The sequence below is a fragment of the Ambystoma mexicanum genome, chromosome 5p (assembly GCF_040938575.1).
Source record: "Ambystoma mexicanum isolate Mex_15411 chromosome 5p, UKY_AmexF1_1, whole genome shotgun sequence".
Classification (NCBI taxonomy): domain Eukaryota; kingdom Metazoa; phylum Chordata; class Amphibia; order Caudata; family Ambystomatidae; genus Ambystoma; species Ambystoma mexicanum.
This window is the reverse complement of record NC_090930.1, coordinates 835429168-835445268: the sequence shown is the minus strand read 5'-3', so window position 1 is coordinate 835445268 and position 16101 is coordinate 835429168. Positions and strand designations below refer to the sequence as shown.

General features: G+C 45.7%; 1 protein-coding gene across 3 annotated transcripts in view; it reads right to left on the bottom strand.

Annotated features, from left to right (window-relative positions):
* Positions 1 to 16101, bottom strand: part of CFAP70 (cilia and flagella associated protein 70) — a 1359754-nt gene that overhangs the window by 1324623 nt on the left and 19030 nt on the right. For all 3 annotated transcript variants that reach the window (XM_069613256.1, XM_069613257.1, XM_069613258.1), the window contains exon 2: positions 1721 to 1808. In XM_069613256.1, the coding sequence (XP_069469357.1) occupies positions 1721 to 1808 (88 nt within the window). The remainder of the gene's footprint in view (positions 1 to 1720; positions 1809 to 16101) is intronic.

The following is a 16101-nucleotide window of genomic DNA, read 5'->3' as shown; positions in this document are numbered from 1 at the left end:
GAGGGACGGGAAGAACAATGATTGGGACAATTCAGATAGGGAACCGGAAAACAGGGTTTTTGGGAAAGACTGTTTCTGAATGTGATGGGTTAGAGATCCTAGGGGATTGGTTCTCTAAGGAGGGGTTATTGGGTTTGGGTAGGAGAGATTTAATGGGAGGAAGGGGGACAGATGTGGCACAGCCCATAAATGTCTCAGATTACAACCTCCTCTTCTCCTTCCTTGGTAACATACTGCATCTCCCTTTGGGCATTCTCCTGAGCATAACCCTGGGTTCCCCTACCCAGGTAATCTTTCCCTGCTCATTTGCCTTCAGGATTGGGTTAAGAGAGGGCAAGTCCTTTTGTGGCCACCTGAATAAGGGGTCTCCGGGATCTACTTGGTAGAACACCCTTCGGTTTCTCACAGGTCGCAGAAGGATAAACTGGCTGCCCTGCCTGCACAGCTATTGGGAAAGAGCACAGTGTGTCTAGCTCATCGCGCGGTTCTGGACAATAGATAAACTTTGAAATCTTTCATAACCCAGCAAAGGTGGACACAAGAAGCATGGAATCTTCCTTAAGCTTGGACACGGCACTAATGGCAGTGCACCCATGCCCGCAATTACAGCCAGTGCCTCTGGGATGAGGCCTTACACCCTCTGTAACGAATACAGATTCTGGAGGGCTGTCACAATAGCCAAGAAACAAGAGCATTCACTCCTAGAACACAAACGCATCACCCAAGAAGGACTGTGTATAACAACTGCATAAACAAAACACAAAAAGAAAATAATAGATACTTGTGGAAAAACACAGACTGGAGAACCAATTACATCATTCTGACATCACTAACTGCACATCAAATCAGGTACTGCTTACATCACACAATATTAGGGCAACCCACACAAATCAGTACATGGACATTTTCAGAGACATTTTACAAAACACATATCTATAACAGTAACTTGTTTATTTTTAAGCCAAAATACATTCAAATACATTACATAATTTTAACTTGTAGTAAATATTTTTTGAAGCATCTAACAAGTCAAATTACTTTTTATTAACATTAACATATGGCGGCCACCATTTTGGACGTAAAAATGGCTGACAAATTCAGCACATAATAGAAATGCAGGTAAAGAGTGCAAAAGGGGTGTGGGTTTGGGTGGAGATGGGTGGGAATGGGTGGTAAATCATATAAATTTGACTTCGAGATGGGGATTAAATGGGTGGACACATAGCCAAACAACACAAATCCATCCTCATATGTCATCTGTATTGAAATGTTTTAGACCCTTATTCAAAGCCCCTATTTGAAGCTCTTATGTTAAAGCTCTTATGTTAATGACAACAGTTTTGGCTTAAAGGTAGTGTTTTCAGTGCCACCTAATAGCCAAAACTAAAAGGGAGACTTGAGAGGACTCAAGACGCACTTTGCCACCCATGCCAGTATACCATTCCTTGTCAATATGGGATAAAACCAATGCCCGGACTGCCAAATAAAAACAGTCAACAGGCATGATGCATCACATTTTGAATCCAACAGAGCAGTACACACTTGCATTTATATCATTGCTTTTAATGTATTGGCGTTTTAAAAAGTAATAGCGCCAGCCTGTCAGACTGACAGTACAAAAAACAATACCTAACCATGAAATACTCCCATGCTGGGGTTTTGAACTAGTCATCGCTGCCCTGCTCCTATATTTGGTACCTTATTTTAAGAGGAAACTTACCAGTCCAATTCCACGCAGCACTGTTATCTGCACCAGTCCAAGGGAGCGGGGTTTCTTCTCTGCCTGTGCCGCATCCAGTATGATAGACCTGTGAAGAAATGGTGAACTAGTTAAATGAGAAAAGTTCTCAGCTTGTTTAATTTTTGTATTTGTATTTTTATTGTACTTTATATAGAGCCTTTGTCCAAAACGCTTTACATAGAAAGGAACAACGGTACAGGGTAATGATCAGTAGTGTATGTCAACATTCAGACACTTCCGGTAACAGGCAATCAAGGACAATGAAGCAGGTGAATTTTCAGGGAACAACGAAACAGAGTAAATAGTAATGGAGCGGAGAGACAGAGGAAGCATGTTCCCATGAAGAGGCGCAAGGAACTGAAAAGAATGAAAGCGGGATTGAGCACAGGGGGACCGGGGGACATTCAGCCTTAAAAGAGATGTAGAAAGAGGTACTCAAGCTAAATCAAAACGTGAAGTACATTGGTCCTTTTCTATCCTTTATGTAATTACTATAGTGTTACGCATGCTGTGGGTGGTATGATACAGAACAGAAGTGGGACATACATGTTATTGGAGCTGTGGAAGCTGATTTTAATGGTGGCCTAGGCACGTGTGAATTGTCAAGTTCTGGAAAGATAGGGTTTGGTTGTGTGTGTTGTGTGAAGTATGGATGTGGTGGTGGATTATGTTGATCTGTGGAGGGTGATCTGAAAGTGCAGGCGGGCAAAAAATGATGTTATGAGTTGTGGGGAGATAGGGCATATACAAAATATGAATTAACAGACAATTACCCTCATTACAAGTTTGGGGGTCCAGGAAACAACGGTGCCGGGAAACAATGGTGCTGGTAGAACTGTACCGGCACCGTTTCTGGACCGGCACATTCTGACCCGTGATGGCAGAAACACCATCCCGCAAAGCGGCCCCCACGGTGCTACTGCACCCGGTAGCAACGTGTGCACAAACAGTTGGACGACTCCCAATTACCAGCAAGGTGCAATACCGGGTTCATTACGAGTACCACAGACACAGAAACACTGCCACAAATATGCCGGTAGTACTGTGAACACCACACCTGTAACACCAGCACCACAATATAGGCGTTAAACAGTGCCGGGTGAGCTGCAACAAGCCCCAGGTGTGCACAATTAGGCCAGCTGCACATCATAGGCCACTGGGAGCCTACAAAAGGGCCACACCCAACCCACCTTCCAACACAACCATGCTGTCAGTCGGCCTAGCAGCAATTGGGATGGGGAACCTGCAAGCAGCAGTGGAGTTAGAAGCAGCACTGAGGCAGAGGAGGAGGTGCTGTAGGTGCAGGAGGCAATTGACGAACCCGGCGGCCATCCAAAACAACAATGTACGGCAGGTACCACCCCACAGGCAGCCAGCAATACCCTGGAACCTGACCCCAAGTCAAATACATACATTATTCCGGCTTGACAGGGCCACAATATCAATTGTCACCCTCATTGAAGAAGACATCTGCATCCTCATTAAAATCCGGACTGCAATCCCACCCCTGCTGAATGTAGTCTCTGTACTGCATTTTCTTGCACTGGAACCCATCAGCACACTGTTGGGGAGCTGCGCGGCTGTCACAGCCCTGTTTTTCAACGATATTTCTCCAGGTACTGGATGCGCTGCTGCGCCATGTGTCTATGTCTATATATATATATATATATATATATATATATATATATATATATATATATATATATATATATTTCAGCGAAGGAGTTGGATGAGCCAAAGAGCCAAGGTCTTATCAGAACTAAAATTGGCTGACATTAGATACAATTAACGTGAAAGAACAGAATCTCCTGTTCAAGAAGGTCAAGTGAAAACAACAGACGTCAGAGGACTGTTGGGGAATAAAATTGAATACAAAAAAGGCTCAATTCATGGTGTCCAGTCTCGTGATGGAAGAGAGTTGAACGCATGAGGAGATCACACCTACGCATGGAAGCCAGACAGTACCCATACTCCTTAAAAAATCCCAGAGAACAGTACAGACTCAAGGCCAACTTCAAACACTACTTGCCACTGAAACATTGAGGTGATGAAGGAAATGTTCTTTTAATTGGTGGAAAACTGGTAGCAAGACAAGCTCACCCGCACCTGGTTGTTCAGTCTGCACGCTGCTCACGTAAATGGAAAGTTATTGACGGGGTTAGAAGCCACCCATTTGTAGAGGACCACGTAGTTGGGGTCCTATAGTTTGATTAGCAAATGGGACGTCGTACATTTAGTGATGTTCATAGTGGCCATTTCAAGGGAGGGCTTAGTTGCCCCACATGTTGTTGAATATCCAATAATTTCTTTCTGTTACTCTATACAGATATTACACCTATACTTAGTAGTTCACTTAGAGCTAATCCAGCTTCCCGATAGGTTTTAGTGGTTTGCCACATAGGATGACGCTGGTAATGACGCAGGTCTTCACGTCAGTAGTGCAACATGTGGTCTATAAAAATACAGTTTTTTCTTAAATGAGTTGAGAGTTGAGTATCGAGCAATTGCTGATGTTCGTTCTACTCCCTGTTTTACTTACTTACATTAAGACAGACAAACCTTTTGCCAAGCTATCTGTGTCGTCAGAATTATTGAGGTTTCATTAAAATCTGCATCCCCATCCATCTCAAAGGTATTGCTACTCATCTTAAAGGGCTGGAAAGTCTCCAGTTCACGGGCACCGTGTTTCCGCATCCGTTATGTCCGGCATGAATGAGGCGGATACAGATGTACCGCTGGCATTTGGGCCGGTGCATCCATCTCCATAGGTGCTAACGCAATGGCGGTGACACCAGTACTGCACTGTGGTGAGGCGCGCAGCCGCCAACCCGCAATTCATCCTTGTTACCGCATGCATGCGGTGACGGAACTGGTGTCATGGCCATCACGGTAACACCGGATTTCGACCGCCAAACTTGTAATTAGGGCCAATGTAGGTTTTATCGATGCAGACACTAGAAATGGTCACAGAGAATACTGATAGTCAGGTTACAGTACATCAGTGAATAAACTTTAATTCATCGTTCTCAAACCATTGACTCCTAGAAAGGGAATGAACTATGGTTAAGCAGGCACTGGGGTTCTTAGAAAGACAACACCTTAGGCTTATGCTTATTGGAGTGATGCTATTGAACCATGAGGCGATACCAGTGTTTTATTGCATTGAAATACATAGAGGTAGAGTAATTGCAATGTCCAGGACGGCGATAACATTGCAAAAGGAAGATTTGAGAAGTATGTAGAGCCAAACAACTAATACCACTTTTCTCCCACTATCAACGATACTTAGCACTGTCTCCTCCTGCTGACTTGTTGTAAGTGTCTGAAAGGATTAAAGAAGGTTCACCTGCTTCTTCCAGATAAAAGCTGTTGAAAATGGTCTACATATGTACCTAATAGCTTGCCACGACTAGTGTACCTTGTACTTTCATGATCACTCTTGTAAATTCCACCACCCATCCATCTTTAGATGGAAACATGATTGAGGATACAATTTTTATGGGCCAGGGATTTTGCTGTAGCACCGCATTTCCACAGTGCTACTTTTGCAATAACATATTCAGGACTCCTCGTTTTCAGGCCTGCAGTGCCGTGCAGGGAACGAGGTTTAACTGAGTACACTTGCAAAAAAAAGGATCCCCGGAGATGAATTACAATAACTTCACAGATGCCGAGTGGAAGCAATTAAACACACCTAGTTGTAATATTAATGATATTTTATTAATGGCAATAAAAAAAACAAATTATCAAAAGTACACAGAATGTATGCTGGCAGTAAGTTCAGCCTACAAAACATACTGCAATGAAACTAGCAAAATCTATTAATGCAAGGACATCTGTCTCTTGCCAAGCACTACCCTATCAACCTCACCTGCAATCATCACATACACTACTTTTATACACACGTATACCAGATTTACTACACACAGAAAAAACTATTAAAACGTATGGGTGCATAGAATCACCACATATGCAATTGATACTCGAAGAACCATGCACAATTATGAAAAAACACATCAGTAAAATTGGATGTGGTCATTCAGTGATTATGCATAGTGCTCCCCTAGTATTCCCCGTCCAGCATGTCAAGACTGCAAACCCAGCCTAAACCACGTGTGCAAAAAACAATCAAATCAGAGGACTCACTAAGTTATCTATGCAGCGTTGCGCTTGAAAATGTATGCATATCAAGCATTCGCATTCAAGAATGTTGAGACCAGAGCCACAAAGAATGTCATCTACTCTGTTGGGCAAGGACAGCGAGGCGCCTGCCAAGAAAGGCATGACATCCATTTAAAAGACTGCATATTCTGACATGGACTGCAGTGAAACCCCTACCAAATGTGTTCTGCATGTTGGCCAATGAGCCAAACCATACCGGATGTGAATTTTTCAATTTGAAGAAGGGGGCCTGAACGCAACGTCGAGGCACTAACTGGCATTGTTCAGGTTATCATATTGACCTGCGATCTTCAGCTGCCTAAAACACGGAAGTTCAAAGGTGTGCCACTGTAGCGCAATGCTACACCAAGCGGTGATGAATGAGCACATGAGCTCTGGGCGGGGTCACATCCCTAATGCAGGGATATCACTGTGGCATACGCTGTCTGGTGTACATCCTAGTGCCAGAGTCACGATGCATGTATTGTCATAGTAGAAGCTTGTCAAACCTGCCGTTTCTCTAATATTACAATGTAATATATGTGCGAGCAGTGGATTAGCATTGGAAGATATCACTGGGACCAACCAGGTGAATTACTCAACTGAAACCTGAATCACAAAATGATGTATAAGCGTGTTGAACTCCCAGCGGCCATCTTGTAGAGCACAAGAACCCTTGTGTGAAGATAACGCTCCGGTACATGCAATCTGGTGTGAAACCATAGGCCTCAACCAATCAAACCCTAGGCTTCAACCAATGAAAACACAGTCATGATGGCAACTGAACACAAAGTGCCCTCTGGTGAGGATACAACACATAGCTTATGTGAGCAGTGCAGACCACTGGAGGTCATCACTTGGACCATACAGATGGGTGTACAACCGAAGTATCCATTGTTCTTCTAATTTAAATAACCTATTGTTTATGGAAAAATCACCCCGCATATTTTTAAGTTGGTCTATGACTGCCCATCTTACATCATCTGCTGAACGGTTCATTGCAAGATAATGTTGAACAAATGGTGCAGTACATATTGTATTTCTTATCCGTGATCGATGTTCATTGATACGTGTCCCTACCGTCCTGGTGGTCATGCCAATATAAAGAAGGTCACAGGGACATTTGATGATATATATCACGTTTTCAGACTGGCAATTGGTAAATTTACATAGTTGCCACATAAAAGCTTAATGTGTAAAAACAGTTGTTTTTTGAGTGAATTGACACACCCAACGGATACCACATGGGAAATGTCCCATGACTGGTGTGCACTAATGGGCCCATGAGACATGTAAACTGTTGTGAATCGAATTGGTGGATAATCCAGACATGCGGGAATGGACAAGCTTGTCCCTAATGTGTTTACCTCATCTAAGAGCAAATCGATGGGGGCCTTTGGTGCAGCCAGTGCTGACAAAAGTTTAAGAATAAGTTGCTTAATGGAAGTTAACTGGGCGCACTAGCATTTTTTGCCAGCCCTGTTATGACTCCATGGTTTGCATGAGAATCACAGAAGCTGCAGCTCTGGCACTACAATATGTTAAAGAAAAAGTTATAAAAAAAATTAAATATGCCACCTCACCCGATGCTCTAACCCAGTTGGAAGCATAAGCCCCATGCAGGAACTCTAGTATTCTACATTTTTCTTTGAACAGCACCTGTACCAAAATGCAGGTTCTGTGCAAAATAAAGTGCACGGACAACACCCCATGTTTGAGGTGAATACTTCTCAGCTCAGTTCCACCCTCCGAGAGTATTATGTAGGTTTTTTTGGGGTGGGCTCTCTGTCCTCTGGCGGCCTCTCTGTTCTAGTGCTCTAGTCGCCAGGGTGTTTCCCCCTGCCAACCCCTGACATAGTCCTCGACAAGGTTAAAACCCTGGGTTTATTTCTGGACTCTACCTTATCTATGCGGGACCAAGTCGATGCAGTAATCTCATCATTAGTTTATTATTTGAAGCTACTCTGCCGCATTAAGCCTTTCATTTCCAAGGAGAATTATGCCACTCTTGCTCGATCTATAATTGGCATCAAAAGTGATTTCTGCGGCAGCCTTCTTGCTGTTTCTGCACAGAAAAACTTTACTAAGTCTCAAGTTCTACAAAATAGTGCAGCTAGAAGATTCTCTAACCTTAACAGAAGAGCACACATTGCACCTGCGCGAAAGGCATTCCACTGGTTGCCTGTGAAAGAGTGCATGAACTTCAGAATCCTCTCCATCACACAAACACATCTATGGAAGACGCCCAGCCTAGCTTAGAAGGAGGCTGGATTCAGGAGAAGCAACATTCACGATTGCTGAGCTCCAACCAAGGCAAATCTGTTAGTGGTGCCATAGGTGAAACTGGAGAGGGCAGGGAAATGCTCTTTTAACTTAATAGCACCCTATTTGTGGAAAAAGCTTCTGAGCACGCTAAAATAAGACACTTCTTTTTCTTCCTTCAAGAAAGCTCTTAAGACCTTCGTTTTTACTTGAAATGTCTAGCTTGTCCTGGTTAGTTGTATCATGCCGATCTTATAGTGCTGTTATTCTTAGTGATTTTATTACTGTTGCTGTTTTATGCATTTTTTTGTTTTTATTATTCTTTTTATCTGTTTTTATGGTCCTGTTTGGTCTTACTGTTATTTGTGCACCCGTTTGACTTCGGGCCTAAGGCGCGTCACGCATTTCCAAACTTAAAACATAGCGTCCTTGTTAGGGAGAATTCTCTTTTTAGGCTGAATTTCCTAACCTAGTGAGTCCCCCAGCAGCTTTGCTGGATTTCTGGAGTTTGTTTTTTTCCCTTGCCAAGAGTGAGACTCTTTTTCTCCCACTCTTGGACATGATTTATGGTGTTCCTTTGACTGTTAATGTGTTTTATGGGCTATTGGGTCCTTTACTCCATAGGGTCTCATGTGTTTTTACTAAGTGTAGTGCAGTAACACAGGGGTGTCATAGTGACACCCCACCATAGACTCGCCCCCTGGGACTGACTACTGTTTCCCAGGGCATGTAAAGTCACCATTGGCTTTACTAGTCCCAAATTATGAACAGAAACCAGTACAAACCATCATATTGTGGACGTACTGGTCGGGGCAATTTGATTGCCCCGGGGTCTGTTAGTCGAGGGGGCACGTCTCCGTCCCCCCTGATCGAGTTTTGGCTGGTGGCAGTGGATACTACTTTTTATATTCGACCGCGAATATATCCCTGCGGAACCGACTCGCCACTTCCCGACGACAGAGAAGATCTCCCGGCTGGAGAGGCTTCTTCCCCTGACTGGTGGGCACAACCAGTTTATCTTCTTCTCTTCGCATCCCAGGCCGTCTTGTGGTCGAATTGCCCATGCCAAGCACCCCGGCAACCGGATAGCCACTTACCACTGGACCGCGAATAAAAGGACCGCTCCTTTTACCTGAGAACTCTGTGGCTGGTTTCTTCCCTGGCAGTGCAACGGACTCCTGTCTTCCTCCCCGACGAGATCCTCTCTTCCCCCGGACGAAGCACCGACTTGCATCCGCTGCCAGGAACAACTGCCCCCGCTGGAGTATTCTCACCACTTTAAGGTACCGTGTCCGGCAGGCCTCCCTTTCTAAAGATTGCTACAAGGTAATAATAATCCCTTAACCTTCTGGACTGGGCTGGCCGCCTTGACCTTCTAACTGGTCCCTTTCTTTTGGTCCAACTCTTTTTGAACCTTTGCAAGACTCTTGTGCACTTCAACCGTGTGACCTTGGACACATTTAGTTCTGATCCTCTTAAAGTGGATCCGGCCTCCTGAACTCTAACTTCACAGTTTTACTTGCCTTCCTCTCTTGTTTTGTTCTTATGAAAGTGTTGGGATCTGTTTCATATTATACTCTGCTTTTCTCTCCCTTTTAAAACAAATTATTAGAGTGCCATCTGCGTTAAGCGCTCACCGCTGTCTGAAAATAAGTGGGGCTTTACTTAAGACTTGTCTAAAATTCTTCTAAGGGAGTGTATATCTTTTAGTGACCGTGTTTTTGAATTGCTTACTATTAGTGCCTGTGTGTTTTTCTAGATGTGGTTTTAAATAAATAATTATATCTCTTTTACACCAAGCTCTGGTCAGTGTTTACTTGTTCTACTATGTTCTTTTGACCTATTGTGAATACTCTGTATACTGCCTAACTCTTCTTGAGGGAAGTCTGACTGCTCAGCCACAGCTACCAAGTGAATCTGTGTGGTACAGACTGCTACCAAGTGGGTTTTTCTGCCAAACACCTGTAGTCTTAAATCTTTTGCAGTGGTCCCAGAGGGAACTGCACAGGTTTCTGCCTAACAGTCCTTGTCCCCCAATGGGAATGGCCTGACTTGTTTCTCCTGCCTCCTATAAATCCTCCACTACTTGATTTGGACTGCCAAAACCTTTATGGTCTTGATAGCTAGTAAAAGGGGCTGTTCTCCTACCACCTCCTGTAGTCTTGCAGCTATCTCACCCTCTAGCTTATCTCCGTCCACCTCCAGCAGATAGTGACATTTGCCTCCAACCCTAATACAACGCTCCCCCTGCAGACCCCATAAATCTCCTTCCTACTCTCTTTTCAATACACCTCTTATTTGCCAATCTCCTTCCAATACTTTCTTCCAGCTCCTTCTCGAACACCCCACCCTGGCAAACTGAACTTGCTGCTTTTTATGTTGAGGTCTCAACTCCCCTTGCGAAGAGCTTCAGGACATGCATGGCACCTGCGTAATGTGGGATATGTTGCTCTGTGATTGGGCCATGTGCTTGGGCTCAGGGGGGCTGCAAGGCATTGGCCTAAGCTTACATTAAGACCGGATGCCATTTTGGACTTCCAAACTGCCTTGGACACGTGTAAAGTCACCATCCTTTCGACGTGAACCTCTATTGCTGTTGCCTTCTCCCACCTAGGACCCGCGCTTATCCATTGTGTAGGGCTAAAGTTAGAAAAGCCTCGGGTTAGCCATTGCAGCTATTTGGAGAATATGTCGCTTTCAATATGGGGAATTAGCAACGTTGTAGCCCTGTGACATTAACAGGAGTGGGATAGTAGTTTAGGTTTATTTTCTTCCTCTTGCATATAACACAAGTAGTTTCAGATTGTTTGCATTCAACCTTGCATCCATGGGCCAACTGCAATCTGCGAGATTATGATTCAGAAATATTTCCTTCGGCATCAAAGCCAAAGGAAGAAATGTGTTTCCCTGCTCGGTGGTGAATTAAAGCAGTTGTAACATTGCTTATTTAAAGGGCAAGGTTTTTTCCATTTGCTGGGTTTTTGGATGTGGCCAGGGAGCTGGAATGCATCTTAAAGATTGTCAGTGTTATAAAAGGGGCATCTTTACACATGTTTTACTTCCCCATTTCTCCTTGGTGGTCATTAGTGTTTGTGGGGTGGGAGGTGGAGCTCTGAGTGCAAATATTTGCTAGGACCAGTGTTTCCCAGCTATCATAGTAGCTGAGAGTTAATTGCAGTGAAGTAGGACAGCCTTGCCAATGCCAGTTTCAATTATGAATAGTAAGGGCACATCCTACGATTCATAGGTATCATAAGAAACTCAGATTACATTATTGTCAACAGCAGACACAGTACACCCACATTCCATATGCCCAGATAGTACTATAACACCAGATTTAATGGAGGCTGTATCTGTGTGATAATTGTGAATGTGTGATTGAGGCAGTGCATTATTTGTGGCAGGGGTTGTGTGTGTATGTGTGGAGTGCTGGGGTTGTGTACAATGCAGTAGTGTGTGTGTGTGTGTGTGTGTGTGCGTGTATAGTGCTGGAGGTTGTGTGTACAATGCAGTGCTGGGTGTGTGTGTGTGTTTGTGGAGTGCTGGGGGATGTGTGTGAAATGCAGTGGTGTGTGTGTGTGTGTGGAGTGCTGGAGGTTGTGTTTACAATGCAGTGCTGGGTGTGTGTGCGTGGGGGGAGGGCTGGGGGTTGTGTGTGCAATGCAGTGTTGGGTGTGTGTGTGGAGTGCTGGGGGTTGTGTGTGTGTAGGGTTGTGTGTGCAGTGTGTGTGTGTGTGTGTGTGTGCGCATGCGCGTGCATTTGCGCATGCGCAATGCAGATGCTGGGGTGTGTTGTGTGTGTGTGTGTGCGTGTGTGGAGTGCTGTGGATTGTGTGTGCAATGCAGTGCTGGGTGTGTGTGTGTGTGTGTGTGTGGAATGCAGTGATGGGTGTGTGTGTGTAGTGCTGGGGGTTGTGTGCAATTCAGTGCTGGGTGGGTGTGTGTGTGTGTGGAATGCAGTGATGGGGTGTGTGTGTGTGTGTGTGGAGTGCTGGGGGTTGTGTGTGCAATGCAGTGCTGGGTGTGTGGAGTGCTGGGGGTTGTGTGTGCAATGCAGTGCTGGGTGTGTGTGTAGAGTGCTGGGGGTTGTGTGTGCGCAATGCAGTGGTGTGTGTGTGTGTGTGTGTGTGTGGTGCTGGAGGTTGTGTATGACCTTCCCATCTGCAATGCAGTTCTGGGTGTGTGTGTGTGTGTGTGTGTGTTGAGTGCTGGCGGTTGTGTGTGCAATGCAGTGCTGGGTGTGGGTGTGTGTGCGTGTGTGGAGTGCTGGGAGTTGTGTGTGCAATTCAGTGCACTGGCGTAACAGGGGCCCCCGCCAGCACATGTCCCTGGGAGGGGGCCCAGTAAAAAAACAGAAATCAAAACAAAGTATTTCTTTATGAAGGCAGAGTGATTACAAAAAGAAACTTTCTTTTTGAAGTCCGAGGGCCCCCCTACCCCATGACATGGAAGACCCTAAGCTGGAGGCCTCCATGTCATGGGGTGGAGGGGGAGCCCTATGCCTTCTAAAAGAAATAGTTTGTTTTTGAAGTCACTCAGCCATCATAAAGAAATTATTTTGGTTATGGTTCGGTCCTTAACTGAAATAATTTCTTAATGAAGTTATAGTGACTTAAAAAAGAAACAATGGGGCTCATTCTAACCATGCCGGTCCGGAAACAACGGTGCTGGTAAGCTTACAGGCACTTTTGTTTCCGGACCGGCATATTACAGGTCTGCCTGGCGGGGCTGCCGTGCCCGACAGGTCTGACCCTGCCAGGCACAGCAGCCACGGTAGGCAGACCTGTCACGGAAACACCGGCACCGTTAACAATGGTGCAAGTGCTTCCGTGTCCCCATTCTCATGGAGTCTGGGGATTAACGAAATTACCGGCACCTGATTTCCCAGCCGTCGGACTTGAAATAGCACGGTGGGACCGGGAAGTCGGGCACTAGTAATTTTTTACGGGTCCGGCGGCAACCCGCCGGTAGCACCGGCATGGTTACCGCTGGACCCGTAATGAGCCCCAATTTCTTTTTCAAGTAATAGGGCTCCCCTCAACTCCATGACGTGTGCGAGTCTATGGTGAAAGGGTGCACACTCAAATGTATAGCTGGCTGCCTGCGTGTGTATGGTGAAAGGGTGCATACTTAAATGTATGGGTGGCTGTGTGGGTGTGCCTGCATGGTGAAAGGGTGCACACTTAAATGTATAGGTGGCTGCCTGTGTGAGTGTATGGTGAAAGGGTGCACACTTAAATGTATGGATGACTGGGTGTGTATATGGTGAATGGTGTGTGTGCTTGTTTACAGGGGCACAACAAAACCTTCATTTCGGGGGTGCTAACCCTTCAAATGTTGGGAGAGGCGCTAACTTCACATGCGGTGGGGAGGGGGAAACGTATTTGTGTGGGCGCATCCAAATTATTAACGCATTTTAATGAGACTATTCTAGTGCAGATTCAATGTTACAAGCAGTTAACTCTCTCCTATAAGTCTCCTGTTCCCTCTCTACCCTTCCAATCACTCCCCTGAATTGCAAGTACTAAACCCACATCATGATTTCAATTGCCTAAACAATGTGGCATTTGAATGCAGGTGCTAACAGTGAAATGCTTTACGTTGGTAATTGCTGGGTTCTTGTCAACAGCAAAAACCAGGTGCCGTTTAACATCTGTGTCCTGTTCGGTCCGGCAACTGCTCTAAAGGTTAGCCAGGTTGAGTCAATATAGCCTAAAATGTCAGGGGGGTAGTGCTGAAGCCCAGTCAACTCAATGGTGTTGCGCTACTACTTGTGTTTAATGCCTTGCTTACTCCTAGCCCTATTCTTCCTCGTCCCAGTACTTATGTATGAGGCAGTACGTGTGTGTGAGGCACTCTGCCTCATAAACAAGTACTAGGAAGAGGTAGAGGTACATGGAGGTAATGCCTGATTTAGCTACCTGTAATCTTCATCACTCCTAGTCCCACTGTTCCTCATCCCAGTACTTACCTATGAGACAAGGAGCCTCATACGCAAGCTCTGGCACAAGGAAGAGGGACGCAGAGGTAATTCTGGGCCAAGGAGCTGATTGTGGAGGTTGGGGTAGTGGGTTGGAGGGAGAGGGGATGTGTGGGGGGCGGGATTGTGTGATAAATCATAATGGTTGTCCATGTCCAGGCTAAGCAGGCATGATATGTGGTATTAGTGGCTAGAGAGGCATTTTGATGCAGCCAATCTAGTTCTTCCTCAGTTTGGTATGACTTTCTTTTAACTGGACATTTCTGATAAAGCAGTCCTGCTAACTTTAATTACCTGGCTAGATTGGCATTTGGGTGCTGCCAGTCTAGCAATTTCTTACTGCGGCATTGTATATTTTTCTGGGCATCTGTGATAAAATGATATGATGTGATTCAAGTCATTTATAACGCGCCTGTACACAAGGGAGGGATGATAGAGGGAGGACAAGACAAACGATCTCACTAGGCCTTGTGTCATTGCGAGAACGAGAAGTGCAAGGGGAAAGGGAGGGGGGGAGTGCAAGTGAGAGGGGAGGGGAAAAAGGGCAGCACTGCTCTGAGTAAGTGCAACCAAGGCAGAGCAGCTATTGGTTGTGCAAGGAGAACAAGGGACTGCAGGGTTACAGTTACAGCCCCTAAGTGCATGGTAGGCCCGGAGGCAGTGCAAGGGTGACCAATCAAGAAAGAGTCTGGACTGAAGTGCTGGAAAAAGAAGGTATTTTGGAAGAGAGCATTGGATTTAGTGTGGGCACTGGCCCCAGAAAGCCTTGTGGGCAATGCAAAGGTTCTTGAACTTGATCCTTGCAGCCAGTGGAGAGATTTCAGGGCTGGAGAAATACAATCCCAGGGCTTGAGGCCAAGGCTAGGTCTTGCAGTCCTGTTTTGTATTATTTGCAGATGACGGAGACTAGAGGAAGACAGATTGAGAAAGTGGCTGTTGCAGTAGTCCAGCCTAGAGACAGTGAGCTTCTGGTGGAGAGTAAGAAAGGGAAGAATCCCTTTGAGGAGGAGCAGCTGGTAGTGGGACTTCTTGGTGATGTCCGAGATGTGAGGAGAGAAAGAGAGTGTGGTGTTGAAGATGACACCAAGGTTTTTTGCCTCGCAGGAAGGCAAAGGAAGAGGGCCCAAGGTGGTCTGCTATAGTGAGAGAGGAAACGCAGAGGCAAGGGTCCCAATGAGAAGGATCTCTGTCTTACTGGCATTAAGGCAGAGATCGTTGAAGGCGCACCAATCCTGAATCGTGGATAGACAGTCAGGAATGAGCAAGAGAGGAGAGGAGGCTGAGGGGAGCCTGAAGAAAAGCTGAGTCATCTGCATAACACTGAAAGTTAGAGGAGAAGGTAGAGATCAGGGAGGCCAAAGTGGCCAAGTAGAGGTTGAAAAACCAGCGTGAGTGGATAGAGCCCTGGGGAATGCCACAGGTAGAGAGAGGTGGCAGAGAGAATGGGACCACGATGGACCTGGGAGCGGAGTGGCGGTCCAAGTGGAAGTAGGTCTTTCACTCTAGGGTCTGATCCGTGATGCCCAGGCTCTCACAGAGTCGATTGATCAGGATGGCGACGTTGACCCTGTCAAAAGCAGAGGAAAGATGAAGGATGAGAACAGAAGGAATGCTGTAATCAAGATTAGAGAGCAGCACAGGTGTTAAGGAGAGCAGTTTCCATGCCTCTGGCAGCTCTGAAGCCAGACTGATGGTCATGGAGACAACCAACAGATTCAGTGTGGAGAGTAAGCTGGGGGATGGCAAGCTTTTCCAAGAGTTTGCTCAGGAAAGGGGTGATGGTGATTGAGCGATAGTTTTCCGGGCAGGTAGGATCAGCAGACGGCTTCTTGAGGAGTGGGTGTACAAGGGAGTGCTTAAAGGGAGAGGGGAACATTGCAGTGGCGAAAGAGTGATTACAGAAATCGGCCAAGGCTGGAGCGAGGGTGTCAATATTGCCTTTGGCTCTGGAGGAGCA